The sequence below is a fragment of the Diabrotica virgifera genome, chromosome 8 (assembly GCF_917563875.1).
Source record: "Diabrotica virgifera virgifera chromosome 8, PGI_DIABVI_V3a".
In the NCBI taxonomy this organism is placed as follows: Eukaryota; Metazoa; Arthropoda; class Insecta; order Coleoptera; family Chrysomelidae; genus Diabrotica; species Diabrotica virgifera.
Genome location: NC_065450.1, coordinates 46,500,678 through 46,521,650, shown reverse-complemented (window position 1 = coordinate 46,521,650; position 20,973 = coordinate 46,500,678). Strand labels below are relative to the sequence as shown.

General features: G+C 33.9%; 1 protein-coding gene across 1 annotated transcript in view; it reads left to right on the top strand.

The window, feature by feature from the left end:
* LOC126889949 (protein stum-like) overlaps positions 1-20,973 on the top strand; it is a 226,238-nt gene that overhangs the window by 22,685 nt on the left and 182,580 nt on the right. The window contains exons 2-3 of the mRNA XM_050658703.1: positions 5,815-6,317; positions 14,685-16,116. Coding sequence (XP_050514660.1) covers positions 5,815-6,317; positions 14,685-16,116 — 1,935 coding nt within the window. The remainder of the gene's footprint in view (positions 1-5,814; positions 6,318-14,684; positions 16,117-20,973) is intronic.

The following is a 20,973-nucleotide window of genomic DNA, read 5'->3' as shown; positions in this document are numbered from 1 at the left end:
CGTTAAAAAAATGCATTTCCTTGGCTTCCAATAGAGCAATTTTCTTCATTCTTTTTTTGTTCCCGAGTAACTCCAGTAGAGCCATCTTACTAACGCATTATTAAATGTCAAATTTTCTTTTGTTTTGTTATAATAAATTAATTTATTTATTATATATATATTTTTTAATTTGTTTAAATAAAGATTGTTTAAATAATTATACAGCTTTCAAATGAGAATATTTGTGTTTTTAACGTTAAAAGGTACACTTGTAGTAAGTTTATCTAAAAAAAGTCAACTGGAAAAAGTATGTATTTTTAGTGTCTTATAAATAAATATAAGTGACTATAACAAAACAAAAGCAACTTTGACATTTAATAATGCTAAGTTAGATGGCTCTACTCGAGTTCCTTGGGAACAAAAAAAAAAGAATGAAGAAAATTGCTCCATGGGAAGCCGATAAAATGCATTTTTTTAACGTATACCGATTTTGAACTTTGAGATTACATTTTCTTCAACCTAATTTTTGATTGGAATTTTGCTATTTTTGGTAATTTTCACTCGTAATATCGATAGTTTTTATTATAATAAAATATGTTACACCTATTTTAAAGATATGAAAATTGGTGTGGAGAAAGAGGACAAAAACAAAAAGGAGATGATTTAAAAATTATGATCCTATTGTTTATATCTTTGCCGTAAATGCCGTTCAATTTTGACCGGTTGTATCTCAGGAACCACTCATCACAATTAAAATTTTTTTCTTTTAAAAGAAGCGTCCTGCCGCTTTTTTCCAATACCGTTTTCACGATTTAATTTAATTTAATATTTCCCGAGATATTCTATTTGTTTATAAGCCAAAAAAGTGTTTATAATTTTAAGATATTCCTGAGGCCGCTTAAATAGTCCAATTTCAATTCTGTAAAGGAAATTACATAGGTATTCTTTTTCTCATGATCATCTTTCAGTGCGTCACAGTTTTTCGATTTCTTTCTAACGCATTAAATTGTATGTGACAGAAAAAAAGGCACGTCCGTGATTACAGACATTTACAACATTTATTCTAGTTATTCTAGTTGTCGATAGATGGCGCCATAATAAAAAAAATAATTTTTTTTAATTAGATAATAATATTAAAAATATAATCTGTATAATTTATAACACTATACAAATCAAAGAAAATACCATTTTATAAATGCAAGAAACACATTTGATTTGTTTTTATTCCAAATTGAAAATAAAATGTGACAACTGTCAGATTTAACTAAAATGTCATGTTAGAATAAATGTCATAAATGTGTATTATCACGGACTTACCCTTTTTCCTATCATTTGTTACGCACTGAAAAATGCTCACGAAAAGGACAATACATTATCTTTTTATACAAAAATCATAATTATTCTTATGTATCGTAATTATTTTGGTTATTATAGCGACCGTAAATTTTTAATTAGCAATTCAATTGTTCCTAAACTGTTCATTCAATTTTCGTCGGCTTTTAGAATTATTGATAAACAATTACTTATCTAAAATTTTAGCTGAAAATTAAAGATTTTGTTGGAAAACAAGCATTTTCCGGGGAAAATTTTCGTTGAAGTAAATTGGAAAAACAAGTCTCTATGCAGAATTTAATTGCGGTGAATTTTTATTTGGGTATTTTTCGTGTAAAGTTAAAATCTTTGGAATTATAGAGCAAAAATTGAAAAAAACACGATTTTCGGGCGCCATTTTGTTTATAAAAAAAAGTAGCACACTATCTGCGGACTTTGCATATCTATGTTATTAATATATACAGTCATAAGATTCGATTCCAGCCATAAAATTGCTGGTAAATAACTTTTCCTTGTATTTTGCTAATTAGCCCAGAGTATAAATAAAGTTTGCTTTTGTAGCTTTAGATAACGAAAAATAAATATGCGACGTTTTGGCAGATTTTTTGAGGATCCCTTGTATTTAAGATGACAGAAGGGGGTGAGGGGGGACTGTGGGTGCGAAGCGAGAAGTGGCACACTCATATGGTGTGTACGCGTGAGCATTGCAGTGGAATAACGTGTTTTGTGTGTCGCAAGGCCTAGAAATATCTTCCGAAAAGTATAAAAGTGACGTGGATTGTTTTTGCTATATTTGTGACAAATTCATTAAAGTGGGAGCAAAAAATCTTGTTTGACAGCTCTACAAGAAGCTTAAAACAGTTCTTCTTCACAATGGAAGTAGATTTCCATATCTTCTTCTTGCTCATTCTGTAATGCTCAAAGAAATTTACGAGAGCGTTATAATGGTGCTTTAAGTTTTAAAATTATATACAAAGATATTTAGAAGAGCTTACACCAACAGAAGCCACCGACTACTCACTATGGAAAGCCACAAGGAAACTAAAAAGTCCTCAGACACCAATACCACCAATACGAAAAAACAATGGCAAATGGGCAAGAAATAACATAGAGAAGGCAGATGCCTTTAGTGGCTATCTCTCACAAGTCTTTCAACCAAACAGCTTGGAATCAACACCTGAAGAATTGGAGGAAATAAATAGAGTACTAAATGAACCTTACCAAATGGAGCTGCCCATGCCGAAAATTAAGTTCAGTGAAGTTAAGGATGTAATAATAAAAGAAATTAATCCTAAAAAAGCTCCTGGTTATGATCTGATAACGAGTAGGATACTACAAAAACAAAGAAAGGAATAACGGCAATATTACAAATTTTTAATGCAATAATAAAATTAAATCATTTTCCGCAACAACTGAAAATGGCAGTTATAATTATGTTCCCAAAATCAGGAAAAAAACTAGAGGAATTAACATCATATAGGCCAATAAGTTTACTGCCTGTGTTTTTCAAAGTGCTGGAAAAATTAATAATGAAACGCATCAAGCCAATACTAGATAGCAAAAAACTCATACCAGAACATCAGTTTGGGTTTAGACAAGAACATGGAACTATAGAGCAAGTCTATAGATTAGTAAAACATATCAGCAACGACTTTGAAAATAAGCGATATTGCTCAGCAGTGTTTCTTGACATAAGCCAAGCGTTCGATAAAGTCTGGCACAAAGGTCTACTCTATAAACTAAAAAACTACTACAACAAAACTACAATAATAGTAATCTTTACAGATGACACTGCAACACTCGCCTCATATAATGATCCAGTAACTGCCTCAAGAAACTTACAAGCCAGCCTTAGTAACATCCAAGTATAGTTAAAAAAATGGAAAATTCGAGTTAATGAAACCAAATCAATCCATGTTACCTTTACACTAAGAAGAGGTATATGTCCAGCAGTATTTTTAAATAATCAAATGATTACTCAAAGAAATGAAGTCAAATATTTAGGTTTACATCTTGACAGAAGATTAACATGGAGAACACATATATTTACAAAACGAAAACAATTGGGTCTCAAACTAAGACAACTTTACTGGCTTATTGGCAGGAAATCACAATTGAATCTCACAAATAAGATCTTAATAATATAAAGCTGTACTAATGCCAATATGGACGTACGGAATTCAATTATGGGGTTCTGCTAGCAATTCAAACTTCTTCGAATTATAACCAATGCTCCGTGGTATGTTTCCAACAACATAATAGAAAAAGACCTCCAAGTTCAATCCATAAAAACTGAAGTCACAACGTACAGTGAAAAATACAGAAACAAAACTAGTGCTCACTCTAATGACTTAGTGCACGAACTGTTTAATGTCAACGATGAAGTGCGTCAACTAAAGCGTTTTAAGCCTACAGACTTAATAAACAGATTTAAATAAAATTAATTAAAATTTACCACTACATTATTAACTTTGTTTGTTAATTATATGTTAAAGGAATCCTCTCACTGGAGAGAATTCCTACATGTCATTTTTTCTTCTAATTGTCATAAATGTACCTATTGTTATGAGTGATAACAGATTGTAAATTAAATGGAGCTAAATAAAAAAAAAGTTTAAAAATATGAAGAGTACGACGTCCGGCCAGTAATATTGGATTTCAACATAGTTGGTTTTTTGGTGCGAATGCAAGGCGGATATACTAAATATCCATATTACCTTTGCTTATGGGATAGTAGACCCGATGTACTTCACTACCAGCAGCACTCATGGTCACGGAGCGAGTTTCAAATGTAAGTCCCCATCATGCTTTAATGTCCCCATTGCTTATAAAATTAGATCTCATTAAGCAGTTCGTAAAGGCTCTTCGTCAAGATTCTGACTCCATTCAATTTTTAAAACAATTTTTCCGAAAATATCAGAGGCTAACAATTAAAAAGAGCTGATTTCTAATCTGCTTGACAGCTTCAAAGTCATGGGTTGCAGGAGGTCTCTTAAAGTACACATGCTACATGCTCACTTGGTTTACATCAGTTTAAAAACAACTTGGGTGCATATTCAGAAGAACAGGCCTTTACCAAGATGTAATGAACTTCGATGAACGGTGTCATGGAGAATATTTATGTATAATGAGAATATGATGGTAATACGTTTGGGAGCTCCTACGAGACACTCCTTGTTTACCCAATAGAAATACCAAAACTGTTCATGTTTTAAAGTTTTATGTGTATTGTTTTTTATATTTATGGATTTTATATATTCCGTCTTTTATAATTAAAGGTACCTAATAAAAATGTATAATTTAAGATTTGTTTAGTTTTAAAAATAATTTAATTTATTTTTCCATAAAATTTGAAATTTCGTTCTGGTAAATACAAAAGCCAACTTTATTAGATAAAAATATTTTTTCTTTTTTTAGTTAGGCATAAGTAATCAAAATCAGAGGTACAGAACTGACTCATACTTCATGTTGACCAGTGAATTCACTGCTTATACTCGTACTGCTTATTGTGCTGTAATATTTATACCATTTTTTCTACTTTAGCTATCCGGGAAGATCAAGGTAACTTTTTTTTCATTACTTTTTAAGAGCACGCAATGTTGTATCTAAGTAAGAAACATAATAAGAATGGGAATACCCCAAAATCGCGACAGCCAAAATTCCGACACGCCAAAATCCCGACACACCAGAATCCCGACACGCCAAAATCCCGACAGCCAAAATCACGACAATCAAAATCTTGACGGCCAAAATCCCGACAAATCAAAAATCCCGTCATATTTCCAAAACTATAATACGTAGTATCTATCGATTTTTGTTACGTTATTTTGTTTAGTTTACCATTTAATATGAACGAGTTTTCTAAATTTCTAAAATAGGTACATGAACTAAATTATTTTTCCTTTCTTGCCAATATAGTTCCATATATAACCTAATTTAAAAATAAAATTCTTTCCTAATTTAAAAAAAAATCGACCTGTCTGAGGATTTCTCTTCAAATTGGCCCACTCTCGGGATAATGAATTTATGCAAAATCAAACGTCCTCACTGTATAATCAAATCCTCAATTTAAGTTTACTTTCATATAATAGATATTATAAAGTCACTTTTAGTAAGTACCTATAGCTTTTACATTATAAAATGAAGTGTTTAATAATTTTCTCTTACAGTAGTGAAGTCTTTAAAACATAATACTTATTAGTAAGTAATTAATTTTTTAATTTCAATTCTTTATATATGATTTGGCAGTGCATTTGAAAAGGAAACAATGAAAATATTCAAAATGTGGTGGTCGGGATTTTTACTTATGCAGGGATTGTGACATGTTGGGATTTTGGCATGTCGAGATTTTAGTATGTCGGGATTTTGGCGTGTCGGAGTTCTGGCGTGTCGGAATTCTAGCGTGTCGGGATTTTGGCCGTAGGCATTTTGGCTGTCGGGATTTTGGCTGTCGGGATTTTGGGTGCCACTGAATAAAAATAATCTTGGTCTATTTATTTTCAGGTACGTTCCGAGCCAACGCCGAAACAAAAACCAGTCTTTCGCTGTCATAGCAGATTCCGACAATAGCAAACCACCATCGAGGAGTACCTCTCCCTCTGGTCGAGTCAGCCCATTTAGAGGTCGAGGATTCAACGCCACCGGATCCCGCCATGCTTCTCCTGTACGCTCTCCTCCACCACCCCCAGAGGACGTGCGACTCAGTCCCCAAACGATGTCACCGAGACATACGTCCAAAATTCCGCAGCTTAAACGAAAAGGCAGTTCTGCTGCTTTTGGTGAAAAGGTCTTCCATCCAGACGTTTCACCGACACAGAAGAAAATTAACAAAAGGTTGAGTCAGAGTTTGACAAACGTGAATGGGGAGTCAACGAAACAACAACAACAGCAACAACAGCCACAACAACAGCCACAACAACAGCAAAGAGGACGGCCTCCAGCTAGTCCTAGGAAATACACTGGGTATGGAAAGCAGCCGGCTTTTCAGCGACTCTCACCAATTGTTGGTGAGTAATATTCAGATAATCTTACACCACTATTTAAGCTACAATGTTTTTAGATATCTATTAAATATAACAAGGTTCTATTCTTCTTCTTCTTCTTCTTCTTGATGTGCCTATGTGATATGTGACGAAAATGTTGGCGAACAATCTTTATTTTATCAACAGCAGCGCGGAAAAGCTGCACAGATGTTGTGTTGAACCAGATTTTGAGGTTCTTTAACCAGAATGTTCTTCTTCTTCCTGGACCTCGCTTTCCAAATATTTTTCCTTGCAGGATGGCTTGCATGAGGGCATATCTGGATTCATTCCGCATAATGTGACCAAAGTATTCTAACTTTCGAGATTTGATGGTGGTCAGTACTTCTCCGTTCTGCTTCATTCCTCCGAGGACCTCCTCATTTGTGACCCGGTTAGTCTACGGGATTTTAAGAATTCTACGATATAGCCACATCTCAAATGCTTCCAATTTTCTGCACATATCTTCGTTCAAGATCGACGATTCATCCCTATGAAAAAGGACGGAGAAGACGTAGCATCGCAACATTCTTACTTTTATACCAAAAGAAAGGTTGTGGCTCTTGAAAAAGGCTCCCACACGGTTGAAGGTGGATCTAGATTTTCCGATGCGTTCTCTAATCTCTTGGTTGTTGGTCCATTCTTCATTTATTATGGTGCCGAGTTAGTTGTAGTGCGTCATTCTTTCTACAGGGGTTTGGTTGATGAAGAGTTGACCTTCTGTTTTCTTTTTCTTGCTAATGATCATAAGCTTTGTCTTCTTTACGTTTATATTGAGTCCATATTGTTGACTCTAATACGTGATTTTATTCATAAGGACTTTTAGGTCTTCTAGGTTGTCCGCAAATACTATGGTGTCATCTGCATACCTGATATTATTTAGCCGGTACACGTTTAGTAGGTTTCGTGCAAAAGCTTCGATAAATAGCTTTCAGAGAAGAAATTGAAAACTAAAGGGGACACAATACAGCCTTGCCTCACTCCACGCATGATTTTCACATATTAGGTGTATTCACCTTCAACTCTGAGGTTTGCAGTCTGATTCCAGTAACGGTTTCTAATTATTTTCAGATCTTGGTTGATAATTCCTGCTTTTTTTAGTATTTGCATCATCTTGGCGTCAGGGCCGCCGAGAGGGTTGACTGGGCCCCTGTAAGAAGTGAAGAGCGAAATTTTTTTTTAATTTTTATAGAATTGAAATTATAAATAATAAAGAACATTTCAAATATAATTTTTATTAAATTTTGATTATATTTATAAATAGAGAAAATATAATACCGGCGCTTTTTGAGTTTTTTGATTGCCAAAGATGTCTATTATTTTCGAAAAAGGCATGATTTTACCAAATCATTCTCAATACACAAAGTTGCTAGGCCAATTAACCGATCCTGTTTCATTGTATGCGAGAAAGAAAACTAAAAGATTTTTTTCATTCCGCCACTATCACCGGTAATGTGCAAAATATTCTTGACGCTATAACCATGTTGAATTCGGAGGTTCTCAATCTGTGGTACATGTACCACTGGTGGTACATATCATTATTGGCGGTGGTACACAAAACACAGAGAAAATAAAAATAATAGTACTTAGTAAGTATTGATAATACAATTTAAAAATATAGGTGGTACCAGAAATAATAAATTAACTGTAGGTGGTACATCACTCAGAAAGGTTGAGAATCGCTGAATAATGATTCTCATTTGGGATGTTTAATTTTATTAAGTATATCTATTGGAGAAAGTTGAGATTCACAAATATTATTCTTGTAGGCATATCGCTCTATCGTCTTCTTTATAAAACTCGATCAATATATCAATTTTTTTTCATAATATTGTCGTTATCTTCATTTTGGAATGTCCATAAAATGTTATATAGTGAAGTGAATGAATGTCAATTGCCGCATTAAATCTTCTGGTTGAGTTGCTTATAATAGATCTATGACAATATTAAATATTTCACAGCGAAATATTGCGTCGGGCTCAAAATTATCAGTCGCACTAGGACCTATATTTCAAAATAGAGGTATAGGTCATATTAAAATAGCCGAGTATTAACTACACGCACACGCATTATGCATATAAAGTGAGGAGCAAAAAAAAAGGGAAAAATTACGTCTTTGGTCTGGTCGACGCCGGGCCCCTTACATCGCCGGGCCCCGGTAAAATGTACGGGCTGTACCCCCTCTCGACGGGCCTGCTTGGCGTGCTGTACTCTATCAAGCGCTTTCTCATAATCAAACAGACATGCGTATACGTTGCAATAGACGTCTCTGCATTTCTGGAATAAGACTTGTATTGGAAACAAAGCCTCTCTTGTACTAACAGTATTTATATGAACCCGAACTGTTGGTGGAAATTTGACCTTCACATAGCTTGTAAATTCTCGTATGGATTATCTTTAGGACCAAGTTTAGGAGATGAGGTTATATTAAGGTAATTTAATCTTTGCAATCAGCTTCTGTTGACTAACTCTTGTTTTTTCTGACCCTGGATGTTTATTAGGTTTCTGAGGGCAGACCGTCACTATATTTTCTTCTACTAGGAAGGCAGCGGGAATCCACGTAGAGCCTAACTTTTCTAAAAAAACTGTCATGGAAATGGCTGATAAATACAACGACCCCGAGTACGGGCGGTGCATGAGCAGGGGTGCTAAGAATCTCCCGACCAGCGAAAGGCATGAATACATTTTCTGAAGAAAGGAAAATAGGAATATATTTTCCAAACAAAGGAGAATTGGTACATGGAATGTAAGAAGTATATACTTAAGCATTCAAAACAAAAAATTATTAGCATACACAAAGAAATTCTACTTGTTTTAGTGCCGACTCTACTAATGAAGGTTGGCTATAACCTATAACCATTGCAAATTCGTCTATATCTTCTGCTTTTCTTAAAAGCGTCTGTGTGTTTAACCCAGTCCAGTCGCGAATTTTTTTCAGCCGGGATATTTGTCGTCTGCCAGGACCCTTCTTCCTTCGATTTTACTCTTAAAAATCAGCTGTAATAATTCATACTTTCCATTTTTAAGTATGTGCCCAAAATATGCCGTTTTTCTCTTTTTAATGGTGGTCAAAAGTTCTCTGTCTCTTCCCATTCTGTGCAACATCATTTCGTTCGTAATATGATCGATCCACGGTATTTTCAAAATTGTTCTAAAAAGCCATATCTCAAAAGCTTCCAGTTTTCCCATTAAATCAATATTAGCAGTCCGAGTTTCGACACCATAAAGAATAATATGAGTGGATATAATATTTTACCATCCGATATCCGATTTGCAGATTGAGTCTTTGGTTACTCAGAAATTTCCTCCTCTTTAAAAAAGTCTGCTCTTGATTGCTCTATTCTTGATCGAATTTCTGGTTTACTCCTAAGTATAGAATTTTGTCCACTTGCTCGATACCTTCATTTTCTATTCGAATCCTTGTTATTACTTTACCTCTCTTACTGACTTGTTTTATTTTTGCTTATTGTTAAACCAAACTTACCCTCCGTTTAACAAATTGTAGTAGAGGAGAAGAGTATGCTAAATTTGCAGTTACTCGAGCGTTATGGGGACCTATTGGGTTGTGAAGAGAAGGTCCTAAAACCAAAAAATGTTAAGTTTTCCATAAAGTGGGGGACTTTCCATTTTTTAATTTAGTTTTCCATTTCCAACTCGTTTTTCCAATTATAGCGCCATATATCCATAATTCGAAAATATGTCTCGAATAAAAGTTACTTATTTTTAAGTAAGGAATCCAAATCTGCAATAAAAAATGTGGGCTCCTATTTAAGATTTTAAAGTAACCTCCCACTCCACCTTCGTGGTGGGTGGTGTTTGGTGGCATTCGATAGTTTTTTCAAAAATATTGAATACCTACATGTATTTTCCAGTTTTTCGATCTGATGTTCATTTCGCGAAATATCCCGTGGTTCGTATTTAAAATTTTAAATTTACTTCCCATCTCTCTACGTGGGGGGTCGTGTTTGGTATCAGTCGATAAATTTTTGAAAAATATTGAACACGTAGTTTTTAGTTTTTCGATCTGACGTTCATTTCGCGAAATATTCGCTTTTTTGTGAAACTTTGTAACTCGCCCATTTCCGTACGCCCCGTTCAAATCGTCAGATTTTTAAATATACACTGTTTTGCATGTACTTAACTTCATCATCATCATCATCACACAGCCAAATTTGTTCACCGTCGGACATAGGTCTCCTCAAGATATCTTCACCCTTCTCTGTCCTGTGCAGCTCCAATCCAGTTTGTCGCTATTCTTTTAATGTCGTCGGTCCATCTGGTAGGTGGTTTTCCACGACTTCGCTTGTCTGCCCTTGGCCACCACTTTGACTTGACCATTTCCTCTTCAACTTCGTAATGCGTTTTATGATGTCTTCCACTCCAGTTTTTCGCCGTAACTCATCACTTCGTATTATGTCTCTCAAAGTTAGGCCAAGCATGGATATTTCCATTTTTCATTGTACTACTTGTTCGTTATGATACTTGTACTTAACTTACCATTATCTTAATCTGACGATTTCGAGTTTTTCTAAGGATAGATTTTTTTCGGACCACCCTTAACGAACTCCCCTGTATTAAGAGCCAAAATATGGTAGATGCATATTTACAGGGTACAAGGTTTCTCCACATGTAATAATCTGACGCGCTCGAGTAACTGCAAAAATCCCCGCTTGGCTTCCCTACCATTGTGTTTAGTAGCGTCTGCAGGTCTTTCCTACTTTCAGCGATAATGACTGTATTGTCGGTAAAACGAGTGTTATTTATATTTTCACCATTTATCTGATCCCTGCTCTGCTGTTTTCAAGTGCTTGTGTAAATAACTCTTCGGAGTATATATTAAATAGTAATGGTGAAAGTACACAGCCCTGTCTCACTCCTCTACTTATCTGTTGCGCACCCGTGCTATTTCCATCTAATGTTACAACAGCCTGTTGGTTCCAATAAAGATTTCTCAATATGTTAATATCATTTGTGTCGAGTCCTTTTCGCTTTAGACATTCCATGATAATGTTAGGTTTAACTTTACCGAAAACTTTCTCATAGTCGATAAATGTGACGAAAATATCATTTTGTTGGTCTCTTTATTTTTGGGCAAGAATTGTGAAACTATAGGTACAGAGCTTCTACTGTTCCGACGCCATTACGAAAGCAAACTGTCTATTATTCATATTTTATGAATATTCTTGCATGTGTACAACCTTTAAAAACGTTTTGTGATGTTTAAAAATAATTATGACGTTAAGCTGATCAGTCTATAATCACTAGTGTTTGGGGTTCTTAGTTTTTGACAGCGGAACAAAGGTCGATAGCTTTAGGTATCTCACCAGATTGTATATTTTATTAAAGAGGATAGTTATTAATGCATAGAATTCGATTATTTTCAATGTTTTCTTTCTGGCTACATTTCAGTACTAGTGCAGCCGTGCATATGTGAAACAATTGTGCATTTAATGATGGAAGCATATAATTTGGACCACATATACTACACATATAAAGGTTCAAATTTAGATATATGAGACCATCTCAGATTTTGCCTTTTACAAAAATGGCGGGAATTCAAAATGGCGACTATACATATGTGACTAGCACGATAACTTTTGAATGAGACGTCAGATTTCAACCAAATTTGGTAAATAGGTTCCTTTTTTTATGTATAAGATCGAGGTCTTGAACAGGAAGAATCTGTTTACCAAAAGTTGTGTTTTTCCTGGTTTTTATGTAAAAATATATTGTTTTTTTTTTCAATTCTTTCATCCTGTATGTATTAATTTTTAAAAAAGTTAATACCGCCATTGAAAAGAGCATAAAAATATTTTTTATGAAATATTCTGAACGTCTTAGTTATGTTAATTACCATTTAATAAATGCATAACGTTCACATGTACCTATGGGCGGCAGATTCATTTTGAATGCCCGCCATTTGTGTAAAAGACAAAATCTGAGATGGCCTCATATTTAAATTTGAATCTTTGATAAAAATTAAAATCTTACAAATAAAATATTTCCTAAAAAATATTATTACACTCTTTTTAACGCCGGTATTACCTTTTTGAAAAATTAATATACATATACAGGGTGAAAGAATTGAAAAAATAAACAACATATTTTTACACAAAAAATCAGGAAAAATACAACTTTTGGTAAACCGATTCTTTTGGTTCAAGATCTGGATCTTATACACCAAAAAAAGAACCTGTATACCAAATTTGGTTGAAATCGGACTTTTCGTTCAAAAGTTATCGTGCTATTAGTCACATATGTATAGTCGCCATTTTGAATGCCCGCCATTTTTGTAAAAGGCAAAGTCTGAGATGGTCTCATATCTAAATTTGGAACTTTTTATATGTAGTAGGGGAACATGGGTAACAATGAGACACTTCTTTTTTGGAGCTTAGTATTTTAGAAACTAAGCTAAATAATATTTATTTTTTGAGTTTTACATGATGGTATAAGTATTTACAAATAATTTTGAATAGAATATAATGCAAAAAATGATAAATAATGTAAATACAGAAAATATTCTATCAAAATGTCATTTGTCTCATTGTTACCCATAGCGGAGGTACAATGAGACACTATTTGAAAAGTGCAATTTTTTATGCAAAACATTAGAAAAATAATGAAAAAAATATATCAAATGTTTAATTATTTATTATAAAACACCAGCATGAGCTAAAACTAATAATAATATAAGAAAAACGTAGATAAACATTCATTTTACTGAATATTAGAACTGAGCAAAACGTGATCCAATAATAATAAAATAAAAAAAAAACATTAATTTTTCTGCCTTTCGGAAATAAATAAACTAAACCTTATTGTAATATAAGAAAAACATAAACATTAATTTTGCTGAATATTTAAATTGAACTTAATTTCAAATGAATAAAAAGCGTTTTGTTATGCCATAGTTAACAGGACATGGCAAAATCATTTTTATGTCTTTTTGACAGCGTTGTAAGCTAAACTAAATGGCTTAAAGACTTTTAAAACCAGAGGTTGCAACTTGTTCGTTGAATGTGGAGGAAAAGTTATAATAGTAATTCAATTCTCTTGCCAATGTCTAAAACTTTCAAGTTATTTTCCTTAGCTACTCTTCTGATGCTGGATCCAGCATCTACTACAGCTGTACGCAATTGTTCCTTTGTCGAATTTCCTAGGAGGATTTCGCGTCATTTTTTTTTCAAAAATTAATTTAAAATTAAGATATAAAATAATTTACATTATGGGATACAATGCGACATGTCTCATTGTTACCCAACAAACAATGTCTCATTGTTACCCAAACGACCTTTACAACAAAAAAAATTAATTTCAACCTAACCTTTAATCGATTCAATGAAAAAATATCTCCAATTATCAAACAATAAGGCCCTGCATATTATCCATTCGCCAAAAAATGAAAGAAAACAGGTTTTTCGTTTAAAATTCAAAAATACCTACCTTTAACAAAAAAAGAATTGGTCAAATATTAACACTCACTGCCGGTCGGAACGAAACTAAACATGTGGGATGCCTACAAACAGAAACCTTGTGGTCCTTACATAAAAGCTAAAGCGCGCATGCCAATATTTTGACGAAAAAGTCGCATAGGTAGCCAGAAATACAGGTGTCTCATTGTTCCCCGTGTCTCATTGTTACCCATGTTCCCCTATATGTGGTCCAAATTATATGCTACTACCATTAAATGCACAATAATTCTTATAATATTTGCACGAATCTGCCGCACATAGGTACATGTGAAGATAAGTTATGCATTTATTACAAGGTAATTAACATAAATAAAAAGTTCAAAATATTTCCTAAAAAATATTTTTACGCTCATTTCAACGCCGATATTAGCTTTTTGAAAAATTAATATATACAGGGAGAAATAATTGAAAAAACAACAACATATTTTTACATAAAAAATCAGGAAAAACCAAACTTCTGGTAAACCCATTCTTCCGGTTCAGGAGCTCGATCTTAGACATCAAAAAAAGAACCCATATACCAAATTTGATTGAAGTCGGACTTTTCGTTTAAATGTTATCGTGCTATTAGTCACATATGTATCGTCGCCATTTTGAATGCCCGCCATTTTTGTAAAAGGTAAAATCTGAGATGGCCTCATATCTAATTTTGAACCTTTATATGTGAAGTATATGTGGTCCAAATTATATGTTTCTATCATTAAATACACGATTCTTATAATATTTGCACGAATCTGCCGCACTATACCGGTATAACAAGACTCTAAAATAATAAAACATTATTAGTGAATGAGTAGCATTTAGACTTAATGGAATTAACGTTTCGAAATTCTACAGTCACGGTATTTATATAACGAAATTATTATTTATTTTTATTTTCTAGGGAGTTCTCCTGAACCTAGTTTGGGCTCACCATCCAGAATCCCCAGAAGTCGAAGTACACCACCCAGTCGCCGAACTTCCCCCCAGAGAACATCTCAAGGCCCTAATAAACCCCCTCCATCCAAAACATCTCTGTTAAGGAGTCAATCCAAAAACAAAATAAATACTGCCAGTAGTAGGGATTCAAGTCCAACTAAAAACGCTGCATCACCAACTCGAAATCCATCGAAGAAGTATAGAGATGTCCAAGCTAAAGTTAACTCTTTCAGTAAACCTAAACCAAAAGTGCTTCCTAAACCTCAAGTGTTAAGTGAACAGTCTGAAGACTCTGATGTTCCGAAATATAAACGTAGTACTCCATTAAGTCGAAAAGAGAGTGTTAGTAGAATAAGAACTAACTCCCAATCGAATATTTTGCCAAAAACACAAAATTTTGCTAATAATAATTATAGTAGTGATAGTTCTTCAAGTACTGTAATCAATAAACAAACTAAAAATGTTAATGTTACTAAAACAAACAATAATACTAATTCAAGTGCTGCAGTTGGTGCTACAAACATTAACAACAACAACAACAACAACAACAACAACAACAACAACAGCAATAATAACAAAGAAAATAATACCAAACTTACAACAGCATCACCAGAAAGTACCAGTGACTCTAATTCTAAATCAGGCAACGTTTCAGACAATAAAATTGCTAATTCAAGTACAAGTAATCCACCACAGGATCATGTGATGGATGTGGTTCAGCAAGGGCCACCAAAAGTACCCCTTGCTGAATCCAAACCAGATATTTTACCTGTAGCTTCCACAGTTGTCTCTAACACCACAACAACCGCCACTCAACCTCTAAAAATTGACGCTAACATCAATAATAAACTATCGCATTATTATGAGGAATCTCGAGCAATATCTCCAATGGTGGATGGAAGGGTTTTGAGTGCTACAAGTGTAACGCATGCTATCAATAAAATGAACGACACTGTTTTAGATACTCAAACTTTAATTAAGGATCGTGGTCTGTCAAAGTTATCCCCTGCTGCCAGTGCTATAATCTCAATGGCCAACGAAAGCAAAGTGGACAACCCAGCTTTAGATACTAAAAACGCAACGACAGCTTTACCAAAAGTTGAGCCGTTAAGGCCAACGGAAAATTCCAATCATAAGTCTAACCATACCAACCACATAATGCATGTTATGAGTTCCAGGGAACTAGAGGAAGAAGTTCAACGACATATGCATAAGCTGCTAACTCCAGAGCATTCGCTTACTAAACCCGTGGACGACAAAACGAAGGAAGCTAGAACTGTTGTGGCGTCTGATGTGAAACCCATAAGGATAACTGTCAGAGAGAAACCGTCAGATAGTGAAGTACTTAGTGGGAATATCAGAATGCCTGTAACCAATGGAATCAATGAAAGGCCAGGGTAAGTCTTTATAAACGTAATATGAATATTAGTAAATAGTAATACTTTTTACCAGAATTTGGCTTTCCAACGTAAGAAATCTTCTTCTTTCTTCACTTTTGGCGTACATACTAGTGCATTTGCCAGCACATTTCTTAGTATTGCATTTGGTCTTGCTTATGGCTTATGGCAATATGCAATACTGTTTCTATGATATTAATGAATTGAGTTTGAATTGGCATTGGTGAAGTTCAGTAAAACGCAGATAGAACAATAATAGTCTAAGAGCTAGTGAACCCTCCGACTAACGGTCGTCCTGTAAGGCTAGAAATTTTTCTAGTGATAATTCATAGCACACCAAGGCTAAAAACCATGACCTGGCAGGCCTCAGTGGTGCACGTGTATCTACCAGGTGAATCGAAAAGTGCAAATTTAGGGGATAAAATAAACTTTCTCCTGTAAGGTTTAAATTTTCAGTCTCGTATCAACATTGTTTCGAGAAGGTAGTGTTTTGGTGCGATCAAGCGATTAGGCTAATTATTTTATAAGTGATATCATTTTTAGTAGTTTCTTTGTTTATTTTGTAGAAATTCACAAATAAGGTAAGGTAACTTATTATTATTTAATATGAGCAACGATTCGGTCCAGAAGGACCGCCCGCTTTGGAATCTAAACAAACAACGGATATGGAAACAACAGTTGAAAGGACGTATGATTTGAGTAATAAATTTTCTGCTAGAGATGTAGGGCCTTATTGTGTTTTTTGGAGAGTACAAATAAAAACATAGGCAAGCTTTTTCCGGTTAGAATAGGTTTTTATCTTCAGCAGGTAGATGAATTTAAAAGGGACATTCTTGGTATAAAACCGGTCGGTTTAAAACGTGTCAAAGTTATTTTTAAAACCTTTAATATTGCAAATTCGCTAATTAATCATAAAATTATTACTTCTAATGAACTAATTGCATATATTCCTAAATTTTTCAACCATAAAAAAGGCATAATTAGAGAGGTTGATAGCTTTTTTACGGAAGATTTTATTTTAAAGGCGATAGAATCTAATAGTCCAGTCACAGAGGTTAAACGTTTAACACGGAAAGTAGTTGATAATAATACAAATGAAATCGAATATGTAAAGAGACAGCTTGTTGTTTTAACTTTTGCAGGTAATAAAATCCCTGATTGTGTCAAAATTAATATGGTAAATTTTCCTGTCGAGCCGTATATACACCCAGTAGTTCAGTGTCTTCAGTGCTTGCGCTTTGGCCACGCTCAGTCGCAGTGCAGGGGTAAACCGCGTTGTAAACAATGTTCTAAAGATCATTCAAAAGATTTAAGTTGTGATAAAGCTGAGGTATTCTGTGTTCACTGTCAAAGCAGTGGGCATCCTTCTATTTCTAGAGAGTGTCCTGTGTATAAAAAGCAGTTTGAGATTAAAAAAATAATGGCCTTCGAAAATATATCTTTCAAAGAAGCTGAATTTATTTATCTTAATCCTTCGTACGCTAAAATAGTTACCAACAATAGATTCGCCATATTTAATAACTTAGAAAATTTCCCTGAACTTCCCACTTCTACAAACAATGAATCCAGGTATTTATTATCTAATCCTAAAACTAATCGAACCAGTTCATAAGCACAAGATTCCGCACAGAGTAAGAAACAACGAAAATACAGTTCTCCTCCAGTTTGTCCAACTTTGACTCCTACCATTTTGCCGGTGCCAAAGCAAAGAATAGATCGTCCTCACACTTCAATTCTACCAAACCCTTACCGTGACGAATTTATGACATTCAAAGAGAAAATAATTAGCCAAATATCTACTTTCGTCATAGACACAATAAAAAATCCAAAATCGGTAAATGATAATAATATTATTAGTTTTATTAAGTCAATATTTGATAAAGTGAGCAATAGTGAAGATGTAATATTAGAAAATAGCAATTATAATATAACCCAAAATGACAGAACAAATCAATAAAAACATAGTTCGAATCCTACAATGGAATTGTAGATCTCTTTTGTCGAATCAAGCGAGTTTATTACATTTTTTAAATACGACGTACTGTGATATCTTAGTCTTATCAGAAATGTGGCTAAAACCGGGTTACGATTTCCGTCTAAAAGGCTATAACTCTATACAAAAATTGAGGAATGATGGTTATGGAGGTGTTGGCATTTACATCACTAAACAATTTAACTTTACAAAAATACCTATTAATTACAACTTTAATTCTCGTATAGAAGTATGCGCAGTTCATATTCCTAAATTAAAAGTAAATATTGTATCAATTTATAAACCGCCAGACATAAAAGTAAGCAAAGAGGATTGGTCTAATCTGTTTGAACAATTTGCTGTCTCCACCATTTTCTGTGGTGATTTCAATGCTCACCACAGCTCATGGGATCCAATTCTAGATGATAAGAATGGGAAAATTTTAGTAGAAGCCATGGACAATTTTGATTTAGTAACTCTAAATGATGGTACGCCTACCCGAATGTCTCCTAACGGTCGTAAATCTGCAGTAGACTTAACAATCATATATCCTCATCTAGCTGATAAAATATCATGGGAAGTAACATTGGATACTCTGGGTTCAGATCATTTCCCAATTATTATTGAAATTTAGACAAATTATTCGTCAACTCTAATTAATCCCACGACTAAGTGGAATGATTTACGGGCAAATTGGCAACTCTTTCAGAATAATATAGAAGCAAATTTTGCTAAAGCCTCACTAAATAATTTTAAAAACAATACGGAAAAAATAGCATTCCTTTTTAATTCAATTGCATCGGCAGCTTCCGGTTCCATGCCAGAAAAAAAACCATTTACACCACGTACCAATCTGCCTTATTGGTGGGATGAGGAATGTAAAAATATGATATCGAAGCGCAAAGAATATTTACAAAAATACAAAAAACTGTCCAATTTTGAAAACTACATAGCTTATCAAAATATAGCTGCTAAAACTAAACAACTCTTTACACAAAAACGCAAGAATAGTTTCATTTCATACGTAAATCAACTGAATAAAAGTACACCAATTAAAAAAATATGGGATGTGGTTAGATCTATTAGCAATAAATCCTTTTCCAAAAAAACGCTTCCTCTGTCTGAAGACTTAATAAGTAAAATATTAGATAATTTAGCTCCGGCATCTGTTTCTAATTTTCTTTCGGAAAATAAAGATAAAAAACTTTTATATTATGAAAAGTCTGATTACATGTCAAAATTGTAACATTGTGTGAACGATTGATAAAACTTAGGTTAGAACATTTTGTTGAAAGTAACGCTTTATTACCGAGTGCGCAATATGGAACTATAGACGCTGTAACAAATTTAGTGACGGATATTCAAATTTATTTTTCAAAAAATGAATACTTGCTCTGCTTATTTATTGATTTAAAAGGAGCATATGATGTGGTAGATTTGAATATTTTGTTGAAGAAAATGATTCAAATGGGTATTAATGCCAAAGTATCAACCAATATCTTGTATATGTTCAAGGATAGAAAAATATATGTTCGAGACCACAATAACATATTACATGGACCACGCGTTATATACAATGGTTATATACAAGGATCTATTCTAAGTCCTTTACTTTTTAATATATATACAGCTGATTTGCATGATCTGTTGGATGACAGTATTAAAATAATACAGTACGCGGACGATATTTGTCTATATGTCACCCATAAGACGTATGATCTCTGTTTGCAAAAAATGAACCATGCTGTGAGTTGTTTAAAGAGGTGGCTTTCCTATTCTGGTTTTAGTATATCGTCTGATAAATCGGTCCAACTGTGCTTTACTAGGCACAGATTACGGACACAAGATTTTATTACTATCGATGATTATACTATACCTTCAGTTAATAGTTATAAGTATTTAGGCATTGTCCTGGATAGTAAATTGCTATGGACCAATCATATTAGCTATATTAAGCAAGATGTGAGAAAGGTCTAAATTTACTCAAAGTTATATGCAGAAAAGTTGGGGAGCTCACCCTAATACGTCTCTCATGTTCTATAGAGCTTACATAAGATCGATTGTGGATTATGGGTGTACACTATACGGATCAGCTTCTACCAGTAACTTAAACATTTTGGATCGCATCCAAGCTAAAGCACTTAAGTTATGCTTGGGCGCGATGTTGTCATCACCAAATCATGCAATTCTTGCTGAAGCACAAGAACCTCCTTTATATCTTCGTAGACAGTATTTAGCTGCAAAACATATGGTTAAATATAGGTCATGTAATATGTATTTGTCTAATAAACTTAACTTGGTTAATATTGAAAATCTCACCAATCGTTACTGGTCAAAAAAACGTTCCCCTCCTTTGGCTGATGCTTGTATTGATACCTACCCCTATGAAAAGTGGATTCATAACCACAGTAAATACCCACTTTACGAATGCAAATATGACACCTTAATTGTTAAACCGATGGTCATATTCCCTGAGTATTCAAATCTATCATCCTTAAATAATGTGATCTTCAAATCCATTTTGGGAACACAGGATAATGAAGTTGCAGTATACACAGACGGATCAATGACTAGGGACAGCTCGGGTTTTGCCTTTTATGTACCATCCACTGGTCATACACAGCTGCAACGTGTGGCGGACTTTACTTCTATTTTTACAGCCGAGGCATTAGCAATTAAAAGAGCGCTGCAATGGTGCTTAGAAAATCAGGTTCAGAAAATTGCTATTTTGACAGATTCTCAGTCAGTACTATTGGCATTACTTTCTCACCCAACAAAACATTATAAGAACATTATAATATATGACATAAGGAAAATTATTCAATATCTGGGAAAGCTTGACAGAAAAGTTCGTTTCATTTGGGTGAAAGGACACGCTGGTATTA